This window comes from Crinia signifera, chromosome 4 (assembly GCF_055691185.1).
Source record: "Crinia signifera chromosome 4, ASM5569118v1, whole genome shotgun sequence".
NCBI lineage: Eukaryota > Metazoa > Chordata > Amphibia > Anura > Myobatrachidae > Crinia > Crinia signifera.
The window spans coordinates 5814710-5840930 of NC_139220.1; the positions used below are offsets into that span (position 1 = coordinate 5814710).

Consider the following 26221-nt stretch of genomic DNA (forward strand, 5'->3'; position numbering starts at 1 on the left):
CTATAGATTTTTCAATCAGGCTAATAGTGTCTATTGCTACAGGCACTAAACACTATATAGAAACACTGCATAGATTGTGACGGACTGTGCTATAATCCCCTGAAAAGCATCTCTTATGGTGTGTGCACACTGTGAGACTAATTGTGTGTACACACTGTGAGACTAATGGTGCGTACACACGGTCGATTAGGCTTGCTATTGGATCAGATTGCATCAGGATCGAAACGCACGACAAGCCACCTGACACGCCTGCGATGGACGATGTACTGCAGATTTGCACTATATAGTCATTGCTCCCCTGTCTATCTGGGTTTCTATTTCTGCTGTCCCGGGAGCGCGCATTGTGATCACAAAGGTAAAAGCCTGTGCGATCTGCATGCGATCCAAATGTGATTTTGACTATATAGTCACATGCTGGATTATACCGTGTGTACACAGCATAAGAGCTATTCCCAGGCCATTCCAACACTGGAATAGGATTACTTTGAAACCATTTTTTTTCTTCACACATTGGCAACATGTGGAACTAAAACCTGTTCAAATATCAGTGCTTCATTATCTTGGAATAGATCACGTGCGGGAGGATTTAGTTTGGGTCGAAGTATTTCATTTATGTGTTTTTGGGCATTCATACAACCCCATATGATGACATTAACTGGGTGTTTCACGGTATAGGGCAGTATTCAATAAACACATTCACAGCGTGCAGCGAATCCTGTTTAGGATTCGCTGCAATGTCGCCGTGTTCCGGAGCCTCACTGTCCCCCTGCTATCCCCCTATTCAACATCGCAGGGGCTCGCTGCCCCTGGCGGCGAGTGTGAACCCCTGCGGAGGACACCGCAGGGAGCCAGAGGACGGTGGCAGGCAGGGAGATGGAAGTCTCCCTGCCTGCCCCAGAACATATGTGGGGGGGGGAGGTGGGCTCCCCGGCAGCACAAGCTGCCCCTCGGGAGAGCCAACAGGGGACCAGGTATGCACTGCTCCTGATCGTGCATATGTAATGATTGGGTGCAGTGAATATATGAATATCTAATGAGCGGCTCTCGGCTCCCGGCTTCCTGCTGGCTGCTCTGTGTAAAAAAATATATATATATTTAAAATTAAATATATATTCATGTGCTTTGAGCACATGAATAAAATTAGCATGCCCCTCCTCAGAATAAAATTCCTGATTTTTTGGCACCAAATATAAAACAACAACAACTTTATTTTAAAAGTTCACTTTCCACTTCACCATGAAAAGATGGCGATTTGCTACACGGTGACACACGGCGAAAATCACTTAGAAAGACGGCGAGAAGTGCGCGTTGAATAGGGTGATTTGATTTCTAACCACAAAAAAAAATCACCTTCCAATGCGAAAATAGCACAAATTCGCCGTGAAACAGGGCGAATTATCCTCATTGAATACTGCCCATAATGTAAATCTTCTCCTTACGTATTTTATGCCATCCCTGCCGGACAGGGAGATTTTGTTCTTGTCAGACCAAATCATACTGTCCCCTTGTTCTGCTTTCCAGGTAACATGGCTTTTAGCCTAGTTTAATCTTTCCAAAAACTTTGTTTGACAGAAAAAAAAATGAATGGAATTTTAGCATTTAGACCAAATCCCTGCAGTCCAGCTTCACATTGGTTTGCGCCATATCACCTTGTATACACCCAGATGATTTTGTTATGTTACCTATGCACAGTCTCTTCATTCTGCCTTCATCACTGTCTGGTTCTGTAGTGACTTACTCTCCATATGTCTCTCCAAAATGAAGAAATGTCACCTTTGGTTCCACCAATCTGTCTCCTCATTTCTCCATAACTGTGGCCTTATTCGCTTACTAGTACTATTTTACAACACTTTAACACTTTAATTTAATTATGTTATAAAACCAACTCTAACAGCAATCACATAACACTGACAAGTGTCCTCCTCTCCAACACATAACTGTATCCTACTGTGACCCGATGGGCTTATTGCTAAAACAAGGGAGGACACCTGATTGGCTCACTAAACACTCATGCTCATTATGGTTAACTTCATATTAACCTAAGCAAGTTGTGTTTCATTTTTTTGGCTATAACTTTTGATAGAACACAAGATATCCAGCATTGTTATTACATTCTTGATAAAAATTATATATAATTAAAAGATAATTTGGTACTTTATTCCTAGCATGGCGCCCACTGCATTAATTGCATAGAGGGCTATTCTGCATAAAAAAATTGCATCGCATGCCATTTTAGTGGCATGCGATTTTTTTTTGTTAATTTATTCACTGCTTTTATGTCCCAGGCCATCTCATCGCATCGTACCGCCCACAAAATTGCATGTGATCTCATGGGATGCGATTTTTTTGTTAATTTATTCACTGCTCTTATGTCCCCAGGCCCATCTCATCGCACCTCCCGCAAAATCGCATGCTATTTTCAGGGGTGCTATGCCATGACATTAGGTATACAATAATATGATTTTATGTTCCAAAAATAGGTTAAACGCACCCCCCCCCCACCCCGAAGCGTGGCGAGTGCAGCGGAACGTGTACTCCGACTTTTTCATTACCCCACTATCCACGTCAGCGTGAAGTTGATTTTATATAGTGTGGCGAGCGCAGCGAGCCCGAAGAGTGGCGAGCGCAGCGAGGGGATGCGGAATACACGTAAAGTAATCCGCATGCACTCGCCAAACTATATAAAATCAACTCCACGCCGACGTGGATAGCGGGGTAACGAAAAGTCGGAGGACGCGTTCCGCTGCACTCGCCACGCTTCCGGGTGGCGTGGATAGTGGGGGGGTGCGTTAATCCTATTTTTGGGACATACAAATCATATTGTATACCTAATGTCATGGCATCGCACACCCTATAAAATCGATTTTGCGGGACATGTGATGCCATGCCATGCGATATAGTGGGGTACAATGGCCATAGAAAAAAATGACAAAAAAAAAAAACCGCATCGCATGCCGCTTTAATGGCCCATGCGATGCGATTTCCTTACGGTGCCGTACGTAGGAAATCTGGGCGCCATGCTAGGAAACAAGTACCGATAATTCAATGTTATCACGTCAAAAGTTAGTGGCGTTGTGAGCCACCAAACCTCAAAAATACACCTTTGTGAAAAGGTTTCCACAATTTTGGCCACGTGTGTGTGTACAATAGATAAGAGATTTGGGTGCTGTTGGTATGTTTACGTGCGACTGTTGAGTGTCTTGGGGGGGGGGAAAAATAAAAAATGCTGCCCTTTCTTCACATACTGTATGTTAATCAGAGATTAATAGATGTGGTCATACTTCGTTCTGGACCCTCGCATGGTAATAGGACGATCAGTAAGCATAAGCATGTGTGATGTTCCGATGAGCCAGCCACCACCTCTTGTGGATAGTTTTACCTGTCCTGTAGATTTTTCGCTCTGTTGGTGGATTTTTGGGGGGAATTGATTGGGCACAGGTGACAGTTTTCTCTTCCGCTGTGTATCACTAGGACCCTGCTGCAAAGAAATAAGGAGTGAGGGGTATTGGACACATACACAATGCATAATGTAACTCAGGCTACCAACCTGGGTCTTCTGGACCCCAAACAATTAGGGGTGAGCAGGTCCGATTCTCAGAGGGATACGGTCATTGGATCACCACCAAGTAGTTCGACATGCAGGTAGTTCGACATTACTTTGAGGCAAACATGGTTTTTTTTACTGTTTTTTGAGCCGACAGGCGGTATTTCATGCCCTACCATCCACTAGGGCGTGGCGGGAGAACAAAATAGTGTGCCGAGCGTAGCGAGGCAACGTGCCCAAAGCATGGCAAGCGTAGCGTGCCATGCTGGGGGACGCGGTGCTACATTTTAGCGTTTAAGTCGACTGTCAACATTCGGGTGAAAAAAGAAAAAATAAAACCACGTCCATACCCTTCTCAGAGAACCGGATCACCCTGAACTTCTCAATCCAACCCAGGATCTGAATCTGCCTCAGGTTTTCCTGCCAGACTGATTTCAGATCAAGGCAAAATGTCATCATCCCACTCACGGATTCACTCGGGTTTCGGTAGCTGCTGCTACCAGCCATGGCATTGACGATGCAAGTCTATCAACTTCGTCAGCATTTGGTCAGTGTATGCACCATAAAGAGTCGAATTATACTCACCGATAATTCCTTTTTCTTCCTAGAGATCCCATGGCAGCCATAACACTGGGATGTTCCCTTCCCCCATAGAATTAGACAGGATAATTTTTCTCTAGGACCGCCCACCTTGGGGTATAATAGCCTCCTCTTCCTCCTCCTCCATGTCTTTTCATGTCTCCGAAATATGTCCTGGAGAAAAATACATAACATAGGGAGGGAAAACCAGTGGCTGCCATGGGATCTCTAGGAAGAAAAAGGAATTATCGGTGAGTATAATTCGACTCTTTCTTCTACGATCCCCATGGCAGCCATAACACTGGGACATACCCAAGTAAACACACGGGAGGGCTAGATACTGCATGAATTATTTTATATATATATAGTCATTTACCCGTAAGGGCTTCTTGCAATACATGCGTCCCAAAGTGGGCAGTAGAAACGTTGAGTGAATAATGGTTCGAGAAAGTATGAATGGATGACCATGTTGCTGCCTTACAGATCTCAGCTGTTGACGCCTTCGCCTTATTCGCCCATGAAGTAGACACTGCCCGGGTAGAGTGTGCCTGTACTATGGAAGGTGGTGCTTTGCCCTCTTTCTTATAAGCGAATAAGATGGTCTCTCTAATCCACCGAGATATGGTCTGCTTCACAGGTGCTTTGCCCTTTTTTATTCCTTCCGGAATCACAAACAGGTGCTTAGTCAACCTGAAAGGTTTCGTTCTTTCCAGATACACCGTTATCCCTCTCACCAGGTCTAACGTGTGCCACGCCTCCTCTTCTCTACCTTTAGGCTGAGGATAGAAATCAGGTAAGGTTATTTCCTGGTTTAGGTGAAAGGCTGACACTACTTTGGGAACAAAGTCTGGATGCGTCCGTAGTACTACCCTATTAGGGAAGATTATCAGGTATGGTTCCTCCATCCACAGAGCCTGAAGCTCACTGACTCGTCGTGCTGAAGTCACAGCTACTAGAAATACCACTTTCCAAGTTAGGTATTTTAGCGGGCAATCTTCAATCGGTTCAAAAGGATCCGTTGTTAGCACCGTCAGGAGCAGGTTTAGGTCCCAGGGGGCCACAATTGATTTAATCGGCGGTCTGATCCTCTTCATCGCCCTGCCGAACCTCTTAACGATTCTTTCTTCTGCTAGAGGTCTGTCCAACAACACACTTAATGCAGATATCTGTGCCTTAATTGTCGCTGTGGCCAACCCCATCTGGAAACCTTCAAACAAGAATTGTAATACTTGGTCAGTAGGAATGTCCATACAGTCATCTTTGAACTGCCCCCAACTGATAAACTTATACCAGGTTTTATAGTAGGCCTCCGATGAGACCTTCTTCCTGGCTCTCAGCATCATCTCAATCACTTGGGGTGACAAATTGTGTCTCTTTAGAATCTGCCGCTCAATTTCCATGCCTCTAGTTGTAAACTCGCCGGCTCTGGATGCAGCATCGGCCCCTGATGAAGAAGGTCCAGCCTGCTTGGCAGCTGCCACGGTCCTTGTATCGCCATCCTTAAGACATTGGAAAACCATGCTCTTCTTGGCCAATGTGGAAGAATTATTAGCACTATTACTTGGTCTTCCCTGATCTTTTTCAGTACTTTGGTTATCATTGGGAATGGCGGAAACAGATATCCCAGTTTGAATTTCCACTTGGTCGAAAAAGTGTCTAACGTCTTCGCCTGTGGATGATAGTACTTTGCGTAGAATTCGCTCACCTTCCTGTTCAAATAGGTGGCCATCAGGTCCACTTCTGGTGTTCCAAAGATCCTTGTTAACTGTAGGAACACCTCGCTGTTCAACTCCCATTCTCCTGGCAACACAGTCTTGCGACTCAGGTAGTCTGCTATGACATTTTTCTTGCCTGGAATATAATTTGCAGAGATTGACCTTAGGTTGTTCTCCGACCACTTCATAATTTCTTCCGACATCTTCATCAGTTTCAGACTTCTGGTCCCGCCTTGATGGTTGATATGAGCGACTACGGTCACATTGTCGGACATAATTTTTAGATGTGTGTCCCGAATCTTGGGTCTTAGTTGGTACATAGCTTCCCAGACTGCCTGTAGTTCCCTGAGATTGGAAGAGTTCTTTGCTTCTTCCTTGGACCAAGTTCCCTGGACCGACATCTTTCCGAGGTGACCTCCCCACCCCACTAAACTGGCGTCCGTCGTCAGGACCAGGAATTGTGGGTTCTCTAAGCTTGAGGTCTTGTCTTCCAAATCTTGGATCCACCATCCCAGAGATTGCTTTACATGGCTGGCTAACTTTATCATATGCTGATCTTTTAGCCCTCTTTTTAGCAAGGGCAGAAGGAACCACTGTAGCTGTCTCGAATTCCACTGAGCCCACGGAATCACTTTTATACAGGAAACCATCATTCCTAGTAACTGTACCGCTTTTATTAAGGGAATTTTCTTTCCTTGCAGGACTTCCAGAATTAGTTCTCTTATTTTTCTGCACCTCTCGAGGGATAGGGCTACAGAATAATTTCTGGTATCTATCCTTACCCCCAAAAAAAGAATATTTCTGGTCGGTATCAATTGACTTTTGTCTCTGTTTATGACCCATCCGTGGCTTTGCAGTGTCTCTGTGACCAGGTTCAAACTTTGCCTCACCTCGTCTACTGAGCTCCCAGCTATCAACAAGTCGTCCAAGTATGGCCAAATCTGGACCTTCTGCTTTCTCATCTCCGCTACCAGCGTAATCAAGACTTTGGTGAAGACTCTTGGGGATGTTCTTAACCCAAACGGAAGGCACTTGAATTGGAGATGCTGACCGGCCACATGAAATCTCAGGAACCTCCTGTGTTCCAGGCAAATAGGGATATGGTAATAAGCGTCTTTGAGGTCGATTGACACTAAGTACTCGTCCTTTCTTATGCCCGTCACTATGGATGATAGACACTCCATGCGAAATTTTATTTTCTTGATAAAATAGTTCAGATCCCTGAGGTCCAGGATCGTCCTGAAACCTCCACTGTTCTTTTCTACCAAGAATAGGTTGGAGTAGAATCCCTTCTTGTGGTAGATCTCGGGTACAAGCTCGATCGCACCCTGCTTCAGTAGTTGTCTTATCTTGGAGCATAAAGCTGACCTTTTTTCTTTTTCTATAGGTACCCTGGACGTCAGGAATCTGTTCTGTTGCGGAATTTCCATAAACTCGATATGATAACCTTGCTGGATTATCCTCAGTACCCATCTGTCGGATATGGTATTCTCCCATTGGCTCCTGAAGTGGAGGAGTCTGGCCCCTATCACTGCCTCTTGGGCATAGTCATGATCTTCCTCTGTCAGGCTGGAAGCGTCCTCGAAAGGGCTGACGGAAAGCTTGCCGCGAAGTGTTTGCTCCACCTCTCCGATAGTAGGGCCTACCAGGCCTGTAACTCCTCGAGTCCCTATAGGACTGCTTGGTCGTGCTGGGGTATGGAAAGCGACTCTTTCTGTCCTGCGGGAGACGTACAGACTTCCCTCCTGACAATCTCTGGATCATTGTGTCCAGGTTCGAGCCGAAAAGGAATTTCCCCTCAAACTGCAGAGTAGTCAGCTTGTTCTTGGAATTCGCGTCAGCGCTCCAGGGTTTTAGCCACAGGGCCCTCCTTGCGGTTACCCCTGCCGCCATAGTCTTCGCCGCAAAGGCCACTGAATCCAGAGAGGCCTCGCACAGGTAATCTATGGATTTTTGCATCACCTCCAAACTTTTCAGTACATAATGTTTAGATATTCTTTCTTCTATGTCTGTCTGTAGGTTAGCTGCCCACAGTCTCAGGGCCCTGGACACCGATGCGACTGCCACCGTAGCCTTAAGAGACCCCGCTGAGGCCGTATGAACCTTTCTAAGTCCATTCTCAATTTTCCTATCCATTGAGTCCTTGAATGCTGCTGCGTCCTCTACCGGGATGGTAGACTTGGAGGTCAGCTCCGCTACCGCAGCATCTACCTTCGGGATGGAGCACCATCCTAGGAACTCATCATCCTTATATGGGTACATCTTCTCAATACGATTTCCCAGAGTCAGTTTTTTATCCATATTCGTCCATTCTTTGGAAATGGTTTCCCTGACCATTTTGTGAACCGGGAACGTTCTTCCCTTCTTCTCCCTATCCTCGAATAAGGGGTTCTTTGTCTCTGACGTGCCTGGTTCTTCCTTATAATTCATCGCTTTATAGATGTTTTTTAATACATTCTCCACTAGCTCCAAGTTAAAAGATCTTACATCTTCTACTTCGCCTTCATCTGTAGAATCCTTTCTATCACCCTCTATTTCTTCAGCTGAACCTTCCTCCTGGCTAAATTCTGCCTGGGTTCTGGATCTTTTCTGGGTTTGTGACTGTGCAAACTCCTGCTTTGATACAAAGGATTCCTTCATCCAGTCCATGAGTTCTCTTAGAACATCTGACTTCTTCTCTTTTCTCTCCAATCTGTCCTGTCTGGCCTCACATTCTCCACATAGAGACTTCTTTTGGGCAGATGCAAAAGACTTGTCACATGACATGCAATTAGTCTGTATAAATTTCTTTTTGGCTGTTCTTTTCTTAGGAATAGCAGGTACATCCTCATCCTGTTCTATAGGCACACTACAAAAAGAAAATACTATTCTGTAGTAACATGCTACAAATAAAAACATCTAATGCCCACAAAAACCAAGGGCTTACCTCTGAGGGGCATTATCCGGCTTTTGGGGAGAAGGCTCATCCATTATGCACACAGCAGTCAGACAGCCAGGCACTGAGATCAGTGTAAAGCACGCTGTCCATTGCGTCTTTAAATATGGCGCCTTAACCCTCGGTTCCCTGGTTCACCTCCGTTCAGGATGGCCGAGCGGAACCAATATGCTTCCCCTTGTTTCCGTGGGGAAGCATTTACCGCCCGTCCCCCGGCGTCTCAGGCGGAAGTGACGCGCGCGCACACTTCCGCCCCGTCTGCCTGATGTATCCAGAGTGTGCAGACGCGGCTTCCAGCCGGTCTGCATCCACTCCACGTGGAGCGCGCACACAGCTTCTTCTATGCCGCAAGAACCCCGCTGGCGTCCTGAGCCATACTCACTACAGGTACCTCCGCTCGCACGTGGGACTTCCATTATTCACATATCCTCGCGTTGTATACAGGCAGGAACCATTGTACTAACATAGCTAAAGCTAGTTAGACACTTCTTCTCCCCGGGGAGCCACCCCTTCAGCTCCATGCTGCGTGAGGTAACCCTGCTTAAAAACAAACATAACAGCCTACTCTGTCCTAACTCTAACGGAGACAGGAAAAAAGACATGGAGGAGGAGGAAGAGGAGGCTATTATACCCCAAGGTGGGCGGTCCTAGAGAAAAATTATCCTGTCTAATTCTATGGGGGAAGGGAACATCCCAGTGTTATGGCTGCCATGGGGATCGTAGAAGAAAATCTCTTCCTTGGAGTTCATCTGGGATATGCTGCATCAATACCACTGGATAACTATGGAGTTTTTGCAAATAAAAACGTACACAAAACTAACTCCTTCACCCCCCCCGCCCCTCCTACCTCCGGCAGATCCTCAGGTCTACATTCAGCAAAACTTCTAAGAGAAAAATGGGAGGGAGGCTTTCATCCATCCGGGCGTTACCACTGGGATTTCCCAAAGCAAACTAACAGGGGTGGTGGTATGGCCAGCAATGTCGCACACAAATCGGACAACCAATGGTGTCAGTTGTCACCATAAAAGTGGGGAAGAATTACAAATTTGTTAAAGTGTGCTCAGATTACCAGGGCACACCTTGGCACAGCTGCTCCTCAGGGACAACATGGTGAACTGCCCAGGAAGCAGGAAGTAGAATGATCTGCAATGGGGCTAGACAAAGATCATCCTGCCAGATATAATCCAAAAAGAAATGGTATTCTGTAGAGGCAAGCCAATGGGAACCAAAGATTCTGTACAGTGGATGAAGGCCCATAAGTGTAATGTAAATCTTCAAAGTACGGACAACGTCCATGAATGATAGATCAGGCAACTGCAGAACAAGTATCCTGCACGAAAGTCTGGAAGCGCAATGTGTTGGGTAAGATAAAATGCGGAGACAACCTTTAGGAGAAATCAAAGGCTTAGTTCTTGGAACCACCCTATTGGAATGGTCAAGAGAGGCATACAAGACAAAGCAGCCAATTCAGAAACTATGAGCCAACGCAATCGCTAAGATTAATACAAGCATAGTCCGAACTACAGAGTAGTATAAGTAGCTGCCCATAGACGATCCGTTCTGTACTATGCGATGCGCGCTCCCACACATCTCATCGTACGGTACAAAAAGTATGTGCTGCACATACTTTTTGTACTAGCTGGTTATCGCATCGCATGCACACTGCATGCAATGCGATGCGATGTATACTATAGAAGTCCCAAACGGATCTGTTAAACGGACCGTGTATGGGCAGCTTTTGGCCTTTAAGAGGTCAGATTAAAGAGCTATGATAACGGGTAGAGCCTGCTTTCAAATCAGACTGTTGATTGGAAGGGATAGTTCCAGTGTGGCACAAAGACCCTGAAAATTCTGATGTTAAAACACAGCACCCCAACTGCCAAGAAATCTATGGTGACAATAATCCAATTCCAAATTGAAAAGCAGGGACTCCTGGGCGGGTTAACAACCTGAAGACACCACATGAGGAACAGACAGGTGTGAGGAGAAAGATGGAGAACTTGTCTGTCCAGCCCGGAACCAGTCCAGGACCAACAGTGAAGAAGTGAAGTTGAAGTGGACAGGTGTCGAAGATGAGACCCAGGAACATCATCTGTTGGGAAGAGGTGAACTTTGATTTGGTAACATTTGGTAGCCATCTGAAAGACTGGAGAAGATCCAGGATAAGCTTCAGCTGTTGAGGAAGGAGTGTGTCCAAAGGCACGGTCAGCAACAAGTCATCCAGATAGAGGACAACATTGATGCCGTTGCATCTACGTAAGTCTACCATGTGAGCCATCGCCTTCACAAACACTGTGCTGGTCTGTTTAAAGGTTGAGGGGGAGGGAGGGACAGTTGTGCCGGGCCGAGGTCCCCCACTGCTTCTGCAATTCAGAATGCAGGAGCCATACCCACTACTCGCCTGGGGCCTCCACCGTGGCTTTTTTTTTGTGTGGGGGGGGGGGGGGCCTCAGACAAGCCGGTTGTATCACCAGAGATTCTGCCCTGGGCCTACAGGCCGGGGGCTCCCTCTGATGTCTTGACCGGGGGTCCTGCTGTACGGGATGCACCTGATCCTCCGGCCCGACAATCTCACCGCCGGGGACTGCGGCGGGGGGGGGGGTGTCATGGCCACATACATATATGTCCTAAGACATTAGAATCTGGATTTGAACGCTCAAGAGGGTACATATGGAGTAGTACGACTGTTGGGGAGACTTGCAGTCTAACACGGATTACTGTGTGTGGACAAAGACGCTCTCCCAATGTGGATGGATCTTGGGGCAAGCCCAGAACACATGGAAGAGGTCTCTAAATTCCAGCCAGTTCCTCCAATAAAAAACTTAGACTGTGTGGGTATCTGGCTATAACTTTTGATAGAACACAGATAACCCGCATTGTTGATTACATGATCTTTTAAAAAAATGAGTGGTGTTATGAGCCATCAAGCCTCAAAAATACACCTTTTCGAAAAAGAGGGATTTTGTACTTACCGTAAATCAGGAGGAGTCCGAGAAGAGGTGACACAGGCCTGAGGAATAGTCAGCCGAATCCACCTAGAAAGAGTCTGCTTCAAAGCTGGCCACACGCGACGTAATGGGTCATAGGTGACAGTGTCAGACTTCCTAATGGGGAGATACTACCTTAGGTAGAAAGGACAGACTAGTGCGGAGTTCCGCTCTGTCAGAATGGAACTGAAGGAAGGAAGGCCAGTTTCTTTTGGAAAAAGATGGAGAGAGACCTGCACCTTCAGACCCAAACTCAATCCTCCCTGTAGAAAAAGGAAGTGTCTCGCCTTTTTAAACAGGGTCGTGCAAACTCCACGCCTTTCACACCAAACCGCATAGGAACGCCAAATGTGGTGATAGCGTGCTGAGGTGACTTCTTTCCTTGCACAGAGCATGGTAGGTATCACCGCTCTAGGAATACCAGCACGCCTCAGGAAGGACCTTTCAGCAGCCACGCCATCAAATGAAGACAACTTAAATCTGGGAAGATGAAGGGTCCCTGGCTGAGAAGGTCATCCTGAAGAGGCAGGGGCCATGGCTCGTCTATCAGCATTGCTGTCAGATTGGTGTACCAAGACCGACGTGGCCAGTCTGGTGCTATCAACAGAGCCGTGACACCTTCTCTCCGGATGCGTTGAAGAACTCGAGATATCAACAGGAACGGCAGAAAGAGGTACACAAACTGGAAGGGCCACGGAGTGACCAGCACATCCACCCCTTCTGCTTGTGGGTCTCACATCCAAGCGAAGTACCTGGGGAGTTGAAAGTTGTGTGGGGCGTCATCAGGTCCACCTGAGGACGGCCCCACCGATGGGTCAACCTCTGAAAAATCTGAGCGTGTAAGCACCATTCTCCCTGATGTACATCCTGCTGACTGAGAAAATCGTCCTCCCAGTTTTCTACTCCGGTTATGAAAATGGCCGACAGGGCTAGAGTGTGAGTCTGCTCCCAAAGCAGGATTCTGCCTACCTCCTTCATGGCCGTGCAACTGAAGGTGCCTCCCTGCTTGTTGATGTACGCCACGGCCATGGAGTTGTCGGACTGGATGTGGATGGCCTTGCCCTGAGGAGACGTTTTGCCTGGAGAAGGGCGTAATAGACGGCTCTTAGGAGAGTCTCCTCTCGATCAACGTTCTGGAACGGTCTTGTCCATAACCCCTGGAACTGGTGTTCCAAGGTGTCCACTCCCCAACCCCGGAGGCTGGTGTCCGTGGTGAGGAGGGTCCAATCCCAAACCTTTTTCCTTGCTGGAGGTTGGTGGTGTTGAGCCACCACAGTAAGGACAGAGGAGCTCGAGGGGATAGGGTCACCATCTGTTGTAGGTGAAGGTGAGATCCCACAAAAAAAAGAGAGGAAAGAGTCGGAACCAACCTGGGGTTGGTACCAAAGGGCGCTTGAAAGGAGTGGTCTCCTAGCAGCTGCTGGGAACAGGTCAGTTAGTCCTGTAAATGGTACACAAAAAACAGAAAAGAAGAAAGCAGCGCTGTACCTTTAAAAACTTTGAGAAATTGGATGATCTTTACAATAAATTTATTAGTAAAAATAGCTAAAACATGAGAAATGGAATTAGACTTTTTCAATTCATAAAAACAATAGTATGTGGTCCCACTTCCACACTAGCAGCACTTGAAAGGAGAGTCCGTTCTTATTATAGCCAAACAGTATTAATTGTATTGATAATAATTACCACTCCTGGTGTAACAGTCTCATGGATAGATGGTAGAGTCCAATGTCCAGGTGGTCGGCCCAAAGATGGCACAAATTACCGGTCCACCGGTGAGACGTGGGGGTCCAAATGGACCAAGGAGATGGAAGGTCTGAAGGAAGATGGTATTGAGGGTGGCCCTTAAGATGTTGAGCAGGGTCCCTGTTGATAACTATGTCCTGTAGGCTGGTCCGGACTGCGATCCTGGTGCGGATGGTGGAGAGTGGAGCTGGCACGTACTAACACGTTTCGCTGCACCTGCCAGCTTTATCAAAGGTGAGATCCCGACCACTGATGGAGAAGCGACAGCTGAAACGGGCTAGAGTGGAAACGCCCGTACTGTATGGCCTCGAAAGTGGAGACCATCTTCCCCAGGAGCCTGATACAAAAGTGAACGGACACCTGTCTGCAACGCAGAACAAGCCTGACCAAGGCCTGTAAGGATTGGATCTTGTCTGATGGTAAAAAGACTTTCATCTGGACCAGGATCATCCCTAGAAACAAAAGACCGTTATCCCGCCACCACCCTCCCCCTGTGGATAGTTTTACCTGTCCTGTAGATACTTCACGCTGTTGGTTTACTTTGCTGGGGCATTGCTTGGGCACAGATGATCGTTTTTTCTTCCGCGGTGTAGCACTAGGACCCTGCTGCAAAGAAATGAGGAGTGAGGGGTATTGGACACATAGACAATGCATAATGTAACTCCGCCTCTCAACCTGGCTCTTCTGGACCTCAAACAATTAGGGGTGAGCAGGTCCGGTTCTGAGAACCGGATCCCCCACAACTTCTCAACTCGAGTCGGAATCTGAGTTCGCGTCAGGTTTTCCCACCAGATTCTGATCCCAGATTGAGGTAAAATGTAATTATCTCACTGGCGGATTCTCTCTGCATCCTATATAAGTGCTCGCTGAATGGCACCATCGCCACTCCAGCATTGGTCTGCTGCTGGGAATGGGGTGGGACTGGTGCTGATCTGTCTCTGCACTGCTGTATCAGTCCAGGCTGTGCCCAGACAGTTCTGCTGTATCAGAATTCCTGGGGTGCTGCCTGCCGTTCTCGCCGTATAATTCCAGATGTGCTGCCTTGTGTGACATAAATCAAGGGGTGCCCTGTCTACTCTGCCGTCAACGTCAAGGGGTGCTTCTTGGGAACGGAGGAGAAAAAACATGGAATTTTTTTTTTTTTAAAGATCAGAAACCACTATTAGGGCCTTATTTTGGTTCATTCTTTCTGACAAAATCCTTCTTAGATGGACAAAACCATGTGCACTGCAGGGGTGGCAGATGTAACATGTGCAGAGAGAATTAGATTTGGGTGAGTAATTTTGTTTCTGTGCAGGGAAAATACTGACTGCTTTATTTTTACACTGCAATATAGATCTCACTTTGAAGTAAAACCCCACCCAAATCTAATTCTCTCTGCACATGTTACATCTTCCCCACCTGCAGTGCACATGGTTTTGCCCATCTAAGAAGGATTTTGTCAGAAAGAATGAACCAAAATAAGGCCCTTAGTGCAGAAGCTGCTGCCACCAGTCATCTGCTAAGGTCGATGCCCAATGTCAATGTACACATCCCAAAATATCCTCCTTGGAGTTCATCTGGGATACACTCATTAATGCCACACGAGTAGATTGTGTGGGCTACTGAGTTATGCAATTACACTTATACAAAACTAACTCCTTCACCCTCCGCCCCTCCCATCTCCCACAGATCCTTAGTCTACGTTTAGGAAAACCACTAAGAGAAAAACAGGGAGATTATATAGGGCGTAAAAAAAAAAACCAAAAGCATCTGGGCGTCATTACCACTGGGAATGGCCGGCAATTTCGCACGCAAATCTGACAACAAAAAGTGTGAAAGCATTACAATTATGTGAAAATGTGCACAGATTGCCAGGGCGCTGCTTGGCACAGCTGCTCCAGAGACACCATGGTGAACTGCCCAGGAAGCATTCGCAGCACGAGTGGAATGAGCTGCAATGGGGATGGACCAGAACATCGAAGGGCAAATAATCATGCCTGATATAATCCAAAAGAAAAAAATAGTATTCTTTAGGGGCAATCCAACCTCACTTAGGGCAGTCATTGGGAATGAACAAAGAATCTGTACAGCAGATGTGGGCCCATAAGTTAAGTGTAATCTTCAAAGCACGGAAAACATCCAAGAACAATAGATCAGGCACTTGCAGAACAAGTATCCTGCACAAAGGCTGGAAGCGCAATGTCTTAGTTAAGCTGAAACACGGAGACAACCTTTGGGAGAAACAAAGACTTGATCTCTATCCACACTCCCTCCTGTCCTCTTCGCTCCGCCGCCGACTGACCTCTCACCTCATCACCTCCTCCCACTCCCGTGTCCAAGACTTCTCTCGTGCTGCCCCCCTGCACTGGAACAACCTCCCGCCACCCATCAGGCTTTCTGATTCCCTTACCTCCTTCAAGCGCTCCCTCAAAACCTACTTCCTCCGACTAGCCTATCCCTCCTCCTAACCTCTTTTGCTGCTCCTATCCTGCCTACCCTACCCCTCCATAATTTCCTACTTATCCTATTGTTTTTCGTTCGTCCACCCACCTCCTTTTAGTCTGTAACTCTTATGAGTAGGGCCCTCCTTCCTCACGTACTCACCCTACCTCTTTACCTCACCAGCGCCCTGTTCTTCCCTCCCTCTACTTCATCTTTAGTCTCCTCCACAATTTTGACACCTACTTCAGAACTGATGCTGATTTTAGTTCTACCAGCTATACCCCTATTTATGCTGTATTTTATCAACACACCCTATACGTTACCTTGTAATTTGTTTTTTGTTTTCTATGTACGGCGCTGCGGACACTTTGCGGCACCTTATAAATAAACAAACTGCTACTACTAAAGGCTTAGTTCTTAGAGCCACCCTATTGGAATGGGAAATGATAAAAAGAGGTGTACAAGACAAAGCAGCCAATTTAGAAACTCTATGAGCCTTGGTTAAGGTTAACACAAGCAAAGTCTGAACTACAGAGAAGTATAATTCTTTGGTCTTTAAGATATCAGAATAACGAGCTATGATAATCATGGGAAGAGCCTGCTTTCAAATGCACTGAAGCACTCACATAAGAATTGCCAGAGGTGGAAAGAGATACTCGAGGCAAAACTGCCAAGTAGTGGTCATGGTGTCCACTAAAGTTGCTTGAGGATTTCAGGAGAGAGCTCCGTACTGGGGAAGTTTTCGGTTTAAGCGGAGGAGGGTGATATATACGATTGTAGCAGCAGACGCCAAACACATCTTAAGGTGCCCATACACGTTACAATTATTGTATACAATATTGTATACAATATCGCATCTCATCGCATATCGGTTTTGCGATGAGATCAGATGAGATCTAGTACAAAAAGTATGTGCAGCACATACTTTTTGTACTAGATCTCATCTCATCGTAAAACCGATATGCGATGAGATGCGATATTGTATACAATATTGTATACAATAATTGTAACGTGTATGGGCACCTTAACTGTCGTGGCCGGCACCTCCTCACTGCTGCACTAAAGATCCCCACCTTTAGTGTCCTGTGCTGTGCTTCCCGCATCTGATGCTCTGCCTGCTTCAGGCTGGGGGCCGCTTGAAGTGACAGCACGGGCCACAATTGGCCCTGGGCCGGGCTTTGGACATGGCTGTTTTAAGTCTATTGAAGCTTAAAAATTCCCCAGTCTCAGTTGTGGCAATGACCGAGCAGATAGATTCCATTTTAAACTTCTGTAGAAAATGAGAAAAAATTTCAACAGCTTAAGATTTAGGATCGGAGGAAATGATCAGTCTGATTCATCTACCAAAAAAAGACTGAAATAAAAGCCTACACCCCACTGAAGAGTAACAACCGGCAAAATTATGCCGTAATCACAAAACACCTGGAACAGAGCCTGCTCCCAGAGAGTGCCTTAAGGAAGAGTGATAAAAAAGGGATCTGGGGAAGGATGTCCGAGGTCCAGAATGTACCTTTCGGGAGACGGCATCGCCCTCCAAACAGTCCAGGAGAGAATAGAGCCAAATAAACCTGAATTTGAGCAAACAGAACCCAACCAAAAGGCGGTTGAGTGCTGGACCCTGAAAGTCATGCAGAAGGTTTGAGAGCTGGTTCGAATCCAGGCCGACGGGTGACTTGGGACCCACAGGCTTGAAAGGCATCTCTGCTGGGAAGATCCACGAAAAGACTGAAAATTTCTTCTACTGTGTAGTCGAAAGGACCAGAACCTGAGAGTCTTGTTTCAGAACCAAAACTGGAAGTCAACTACAGATCTAGCCAGCTGCATCGATAGTGTCATGTTGCAGGTGCGACATGTGTGGCAAAAGGCGCACCCGTGACTCATTGAGAAAACATTAGCCTGTGCCTGGATCTGTGTTTCCGAGCGTGGCTACATCTGTACTTTCACCACCACTGGCTTGAGATAGACCTTATATAGATTTCAGAATACCATCAATTACTAACCAACGTTTCATGCTCTAGAATCTAGCCTTTTAGGTTTTAGAATTTTGAGCTGCACCATTATTGCCGTCTAAAGAATCTGGATAAACATGAAGGTTGTGCGTTAATATAACAGCAGCAAGAACAGAGAATAGAAAGAATCAGCCTCAGAAACATAATGCGGCCTCGAATCCCAGGGATCTGGTAGACCTGTTCAGATTACGTAGGGTGGGACTAGTGTAGGGACTGTGGCAGCTGATTAGACCTGGTGACTGATCCTCCAATGTATTATATGAATTGTGGTGAACAGAAATCTTTTACCTTTGCATTAGATTCTTTCTTCTTTTCTCTCTCTTTCTCTCCATGATGATGTAGCCAGCATTTCTTACTGACAGGATAAGCCTGCAGACCCTTAATTAAGAAAGACAAAAAAAAGTGTGATTTGTGTTCCAAAAAAAACTCACCCAGACTATAAAAAATGAGATTTATGTCTTACCTGGTCTACGAGGACATCACGGGCCACAGTGTTACAGTGGGTAGTAAGGAGATGGGAGAGCACCAGCACCCTAGAGGTTAAACTTGAACTGCCTCCCAGGCAGCCGGGCTCCTCCCCTCCTCTACCCCGCCTCCAGGCCAGGAAGCTCAGTTTTTTTAACAAGCCAAGGCAGGAGACAAGATAGAAGGAAGAGAAGCACCGCACAGAAACACATTCTGAACATGTTAGTACCCTCAACCGAGGGATAATATAACATAATCATAACTTAACCATAACGGAAGTAAAGCAGGCGCGGCAGGGAGGGATCCCTGTGGCCCCTGATGTCCTCGAAGAAAGAGATTTACCAGGTAAGACATAAATCTCATATTCTCCTTCGGGAGACATCAGGGGCCACAGCGTTACAGTGGGACGTCCTAAAGCAGCCACCTATGGGTGGGGACGCGCCTGTGCCGCAGCCAACACACTCTGGCCAAAGGCCGAGTCCTGGGAGGCAAACGTGTCAAAAGCGTAAAAACGCAAGACAGTAATGGCGGACGACCAAGTCGCCGCCCTGCAAATTTGCTCAACTTTAGCACCGCCTCTTACAGCCCAGGACACCTCCACAGACCTAACGGAATGTGCCTGAATCCCTGCCGGAACCGGGAGGGAGGTGTCCAAATATGCCTGCCAGAGCGACTCCAGCGGGCAGTAGTTTGCGTAGAGGCGGGCCACCCTCTCATCCGAACACCATATAGTACAAAGAGAGAGAGAGAGAGAGAGTCTGACTAGTGCAACAGCCTAGAACGGTGCACATAGCACATAAATGCGCCCCGGCCGGACAACGTCCAAGGAGGACCAAGCCGTAGTAACAACAGACTGTCTAAATGCCGGAACAATAATGTCCTGGTTGACCTGAAAGCCGGACACCACCTAAGGTAGGTGAGAATGGACGGTAGGAAAAACCACTCGGTTATAACCAAGAACCAAGGACTTACAGGACAGAGCTGACAGGTCAGAGACTCCCCTGGCCAAAGCTATCGCCAACAAGGAAACGATCTTCCAGGCGAGTCAACACAGGTCCACTGACCGCAAGGGCACAAAAGGTGGGCCCTGAAGAAGTCAGGATTAGAGAGATCCCAGGGGGCAACTGGGGTAACTAAGGGAGGCTGGATCTGCAAGACATCCTGCAGGAATGTACAGACATCCGTCGACAGGGCCACCCGTCGACAGAACAAGATGTGCAAGGCTGAAATTCGAACTTTAAAGATGATCAACGCAACCCAGCCTCCAGACCCTTCTGCAAGAAGGACAGAACCCTAGCCAGGTAGTAAGTCCCGGAATCTGAAGCGTAGAGTTCGCAGCAGGAAAAGTAAGCCCTCCATATGCGATGGTACACCCCATCTAGGGAGGTTTCCTCGCCCTGGGCATGGTGGAGTGAAACCCGCTGGGTCTTACCCGGGAGGTCTCAACAGCCACCCCGTCAAAGCCAAGTGCCTCAAAGCCGAAAGAGAGAGGCGGACCATGAGAGCATGCCTGTGTCCAGGGGTAAGCGAATAGGAGGGGCTACTGACTGCAGATCCGAAAACCAGATCCGTCTGGGCCAAGGTGGAGCAACCAGAATCAACGTGCCGCCCTCCGGCTTCAGCTTGCGAGACATTCGCAAAAGGAGGAAAGTGGTGGAAAGGCGCCATCAGTGTGGACGGCCACGGAGCGGACAGGGCGTCTACCAGGCAAGCCCCCCCCCTCCGGGTCGCAAGACCAGGACCCGCACAGTGGTGGTTTGAGAGTATGGCGAGAGGCTGTCAAGGCCACCTCGGTTGGGCCCCACCGTTGTACCAGCATCTGAAACATCACTCTAAGGAGGGTCAAGTCGTCGGCATCACAGGTCTGACGGCCGAGGAAGACCGCCACCCAATTCTGGAAAACCAGGATAAAAATTTCTGAAAAAGCAGGGATCATCTCTGAAAGATGTCGGATGCTTCTGTCATAGTGGGCTGACAACTAGTGCCACCCTGGTGGTTAACATATGCCACCCTTGTCGCAATGTCCGACTGGACTTGCACCGGCCAACCCCTAAGTTAGGGTTCCGCCAAGCGGACTGCCCGGAAGATTGTCTTTAGTTTGAGGACGATGATGGAGGGCTGGGCCACTAGAGTGGTCCAGATACCCTGGAACGACCTTTGAGAAGTGACCACCCCCCAAACACGGGAGGCTAGCATGCATGGCTCCAGTAGCGAGGTCCCATCCAGAAGCCCCCAGGAAAGGGGGGCCCTGCTGGAGACCAGGCGAACTTCTGGGCATGGATATTGTGGGAGGAAACCGGAGTACCAGGAGTAAACCCATGCAAGTCTGGGGAGAATATACAAACTCCGCACAGTTAGGGCCATGGTGGGAATCGAACCCATGACCTCAGCGCAGTGAAGCAGTAATGTTAACCACTACACTATCCGTGCTGCTCCTTGGACAGTATTGTAGAGGGTTGGTATGGAACTGAGCCTATTCTGCCAATTCGAAGGCCGATCCACCAACCCCAGGGACCCCACGCAGGCATGCACAGACACCTGCCAGGGGGACAAGAGATGTCTGATCCTGGACTGTAGAGCCAGATGGCAATCCCCCAGAAGGGATATCCTCTGCCGAATGGTATCTAAACCTGCCCCCATATTTGGCACTGGCCCAAATAAAAAGGAAACCTCAAAAGGGACTTTGAGTTCAGGCCTTCCAAGAGCACAGACACCGGTCTGTGTGTGCAGCTATGGCTGAAGGTGACCCTATGGAGGTGAGTGGTGTAATTTCTAGAGCCGTCACCCCCAGGTAAAGTGTCACCTGATACTCAATAGAAGGCAGCAGGGTTTCCTCCGACACCCCTTATGCAGCGTCCGCTGTGAGAGAAGTGGCTCACGCAACTAAGGCCTTAGCCACCAGCAGATGCCTGGGGCAGGAGTGCGTCCACTTTAGGGACAGTCTCCCAGGGGACTATGTCCTCCTGTGGAAGAGGGTAAAAGGAAGGGAAACCGCCGATGGCAAGCTAAACTTCCTGTTAGGAATCTCCCAACTGATGACCTTAGTCGAATTCACAGATTTACGGAATAAACCCAGAATACACCTAGGGAGACACCCAAAGGTGTAGGCGGCTCAGCGGGGTCGTTTAAGGTAAGGACCTATTTGACAGCTGAGACCAAGGTCGGCACCTCAAGACGAGGTGGGGGGGATTCACCTTATCACAGGCCCCCCATCTTCCATACCGTCGTCACTGTGATGCAGCAATGCTAACCATTACACCATCCGCTCTGTCCTATATGCTTCCGACAGGCAGTGATGGTGTTAATTCACAGGATACAATGTTGCACTTGGCTCTGCTGTGCCCACAGTTTGAACTCTGTCTGCTCTGTAACCTGACTCCTGGAGGAGATTATTACAGGGGAGCCCAGGCAGTGAAGGAGTGGAACCCCAGACTGGCTTGATAAGCTCTCTGTGTCCCTCCACACATGTTAAGTCAGCATGACCTAACCAGCAATACATGGCCATATAGTACAGTGTAACACAGATTAAACTGACAGGCAGCTAAACTGTTAACAAACAATGCAGCATACAAGGGCAATGCAATTAATGCCACAAGGCTCCTCTCAGAGCACAGTACTGTACCGTGTCCCGAAGGAGGGGTACAGGGGGGACATGCCCAAATGACCCGGCAGTGAAGGAGTGGAACTCCGGGTGGCTGTGAGCTCCTCCGTGTCCCTCCTCACATGTCGCAGGCAGGCAGGAAGGGATTTCAGTGGCGGGAACTCTCTGTGTGTTAAACACAGTTCCCTGCCTACTGTCCCCGGGTGGAGAGGCTGATGTGGGGGGAGCCTTCTCCCCTGCTGACAAATGGCCCCCAGGGAGGTGTCCACATGCGGCGCCGGTAAAAATGGCAGGGGTCCGGCGCTACCGGGCGGCCCCGCATACCTGGCGCCGCTGCCCACAAACCGTTTCCCTGGTGGTCCAGCGGGAGCGGGTGGCGAACCAGCTGTCCGCTTGTCAGCGCAGTTGGCGGTCCCCCCCCACCGAACTGCTGCAGCCGCAATGCCCAGCAAGCGCAATCGCGCGCGCTCCCAGTGGGGAGCGCGTTACCTTTTGTCAGGTCCCCGGCGTCCGGTGGCGGCTGTGGCTCCCCAGTGCCTGGGGGCCGCTGCAGGTCCCCACCCTCGAGTGGCGATGCAGCTCCGGACCCCGGGTGATGGAGCAGCAGCGCAGGTGTCTGTGCAGACCCCCAGTGCTGCTGCTCTGTCACTGACAGAAGTCAGTGTAAAAGAAAAATGAAAAATAAAATATAAAAATCAGGTGCATCTGGCTCCTGCCAGCACCCGAAAAAAACTGAGCTTCCTGGCCTGGAGGCGGGGTAGAGGAGGGGAGGAGCCCGGCTGCCTGGGAGGCAGTTCAAGTTTAACCTCTAGGGTGCTGGTGCTCTCCCATCTCCTTACTACCCACTGTAACGCTGTGGCCCCTGATGTCTCCCGAAGGAGAAAAATAAATACAATTTGTTTGAAGACTGATTATACAAAAAGAGTGCCAACATCTGTGTGAGATGCACAAAATATAGTCTAAAAATGCCAGCATTGCTCAAATTTGTTATTTAAATTTAAGTTCCCAAGCGCCACAAGGACCCTGCTGCTGACTTCCCATCCACTGCAGGAACCCTGGCGCTGTCTGCCCAGCCGCCGCAAGATCCCCCTGCAGGACCAACTGCCCACCCCCGCTGCCTGCCAACCACCGCCGCAGTAGTCCCAGTGTAGGGGCCCTTGAAGTGTGGGGGGCCCAGGGGCGACCATCCCTGTCATCCTGTGGGTAATACGGCCCGGATGTCCAGTGGCGGAACTATAAAGGGTGCAGGGATGCAGTTGCTTTGGGGCCCGGGACGGGCAAGGATCCAGCATGCAATCCCCTGCACCCTCTTGAAGGTCTTTCTTATAAACAGTGCCACACTGGTAGTGGCAGCAGCACCGCAGCCCCCAGTTAATGAACGTAGTCTCCTCCCCTCCTGCGGGTCAGCAGGAGACCCGGTGCCAGGATCGGAAGAACAGTGGTGCTGCTGCGTTGCTGGGGAGACCCGGTGCCAGTCTCCCCAGCACTCTCTCTCCATTTACCCAGCCCTCCCTCTCAGTCTCCCTCCCTGACTCCCCAGCCCCCTCTTTCCCTCCCTGTATCCCCAGTCCTGATCTACTTTTGTGCCCCTCCCCGTCTCTCCCTGCCCCTTCTCTCTCTATCCATGTCTCCCCAGCTCTTCCATCTCCTGCTCCCTCTCCCTGTCTCTCTCTCTTCTCTTTTTAGCTGACTTCCCCCCTTTTATCTCTCCTCTTTTTCTCTCTCATGCCCCCTCTCCAAACCCCCTCTGCTTTCTCTCTTCCCTGGCTCTGCCTTTCTCCAACTTTCTCTCCCTCACTCCCCTCTTTTTCTGTCTCCCTCCCACCCTGACATTCTCTCATTCCCACCCCTCTCTCTCTCTCCTTCTTTTCTCTCTAATTACCACTTTTTCCATGAATCTCTCTCTCTCCTCTCTTTTCTCTAATTGTAGATACAATGGTAATCTGTGTGTGTGTGTGTGGGGGGAGGGCTTTCAAAGTTCTAGTTACGCCCCTGTATCTCATATTTAGCAAGATCTGTCACTCATCCCCTGTGTGTATAACGTGATTTACAGCATTATACATAGTTTCTGCCTTAGCCCCCCCCCCCCCGCCCAGCGTTATACACAAACCCACCCCCCTAAGGAAAAGGCCAGCGTTATACACATCCCCACCCCCTTGACAACCTCCCCCACCCACAGCCAGGGCTACAGTACACGGCCACCATCCACCATTACTCCACAGCCACCAGGTGAGTGGCGGGTCTGCCCGCACCCCCCTCTGCGAGCGGGTCTGCACGCACACCCTGACCCCCCCCCCCCTCCCCACGAGCGTGTCTGCCCGCACACCCTGCCCCCCCCCCGCGCGAGCGGGTCTGCCCACCCCCCCCCCCCCCCCCATCAGAGCGGGTCCACCAACACCGCCCGTCTGCCAACCCCCCCATCAACACCGATGCCCGCCCCCTTTCCTCCCCCCCCCCCCCCCTGCTAGCACCTCCCAAGAGTGTCTGTCCACAAACGCCACCCCCCTCCATCAACACCGCTGCGCTCCCCCCTTTCGCAGCAGGTATGCCCGCCCCCCCCCCCATTCCTCCCCCAGGGCAGCGGATCTGCCCGCACCCCCCCCCCCCCCTCTGCCAGCACCTCCTACCCCCCACAAAGATGGATGATTTAATTACAAAAACGTGGTAGGCATCCACATCCAGACAGGAGACCAGCCAGAGGAGTGTGACTCATTATCACTGACGAGAACAGAGGTGGACACATTCATAATCAGATTCCCCACTGCCACCGTATGTTATCATTAGTATGCATGTAATTGGGCCTTATAACCAGTACCTGGGTCACTGTATAATGAGAAGTCTTTTACAGCAGAACAAGGTAATCCCAGCTATGGGAGTTACCAGAAATGCAGCGGAGAGGGTGCCAGGCCCTACCATATATACAGACGCTAACGCTACGGGCAGGTGGCTGAACCAGTCAGATGTCAGTGAGAATTGCTACAAGGACTGTATCCTCCATCATCCGGATATATGGGATTTCCAGTCGGTGGAACAAGGGACTCCGTCACATATTGCGTTGAACGCCACAATGCTGCTTCTGGACCATCACAAAGTTGGATAGACCAGAAGAACTAGCACAGGATCAGTAACTGTATACCATAACTGGACCTATATCCCTTATAGGGCCTGGTGCCCTCATCTGAATTGTTGCAAACTCCCATAGCTGGGATTACCTTGTTTATGCCATAAGAGTCTGATTATTATACACTGACCAGGAACACGTTATAAGACACAACTACATGTACAATTATTGTTACTAAAGGTTTGCTACTGTACATTTCACATAAACAGATAGATATAGATAAACACACACCCCTCAGTGTCTGATCTAAGATTGGCACCTGGTGACTGGAGCAGCCCTGCTCTGTGATACGTTACCTTTTCTGCGGCTTGTGGTGTCTGTACACCGCTTTCATTTCCAGAATCTGAACCGTTCTCCTTGTCCACAGTCGGATCACAACTCTGGTTTTCCTTAAGAGATGAGAAACCGCATTAAATTCGCCAAGATCAGTGTTCTTATATCTTCCCATACCCCGTATATAGATGTGTATAACTTGTTTTATTAAATAGAAATAATAAAAGTAAAAAACTTAAATGTAAGAGTGCCCCAGCACTAGAGACTACTCTGCCCCTTGTTTTGCTTCGATTAAGCGAACCTGACTCTTGGGAGCACCACCAACCATGTTAGGACCATAACCCAGGTATGATGGTCCATGAATGTTATTGTAGGATAAACCGAAGTCACCTTGGACAGCTGGAAAATCGTTCTCCCTGTGCATCTTTCCATACTGCCCAACATGCCCCACTCCAGGAGGGGTAAAACGCCCTGATTCTGTACTTACCCCTTGATCTACAGTACGATGCCCTCATCTATGTTGATCTAGGTGTTAGTGCAGATAGAGGTTTCACCACAGATGGCGATCATACATTCAGGGGGTAGCCCAGGAGCAGAGCATGCCGTCCCTCCTGGAATGGGTCATGTTGGGAGATAGGTCTGTCTTTTCGTACATATGGGGAGTTAGAAACTTGTTGCCGTTGTGGCTGCTACATCTCTTATATATTTAGCCAGATCTGTCACTCAAACCCGCCCCCCCCCCCAGGGAAAAGTTTTTTATGTGTATAACGTTCCACCCCCTTGACATCACCTCCCCCCGCCCAGCCAGGGCTACAGTACACG

General features: G+C 48.8%; 1 protein-coding gene across 13 annotated transcripts in view; it reads right to left on the reverse strand.

Annotated features, from left to right (window-relative positions):
• LOC146073584 (uncharacterized) overlaps positions 1 to 26221 on the reverse strand; it is a 43217-nt gene that overhangs the window by 5105 nt on the left and 11891 nt on the right. For 8 of the 13 annotated variants that reach the window (XM_083180834.1, XM_083180832.1, XM_083180831.1 and 5 more), the window contains 4 exons: positions 25423 to 25515; positions 18228 to 18317; positions 14014 to 14112; positions 3380 to 3478 (listed from right to left, as the gene is read on the reverse strand). In XM_083180834.1, coding sequence (XP_083036960.1) covers positions 3380 to 3478; positions 14014 to 14112; positions 18228 to 18317; positions 25423 to 25515 — 381 coding nt within the window. The remainder of the gene's footprint in view (positions 1 to 3379; positions 3479 to 14013; positions 14113 to 18227; positions 18318 to 25422; positions 25516 to 26221) is intronic. The other 5 variants (XM_083180835.1, XM_083180830.1, XM_083180833.1 and 2 more) reach the window with 5 other exon arrangements.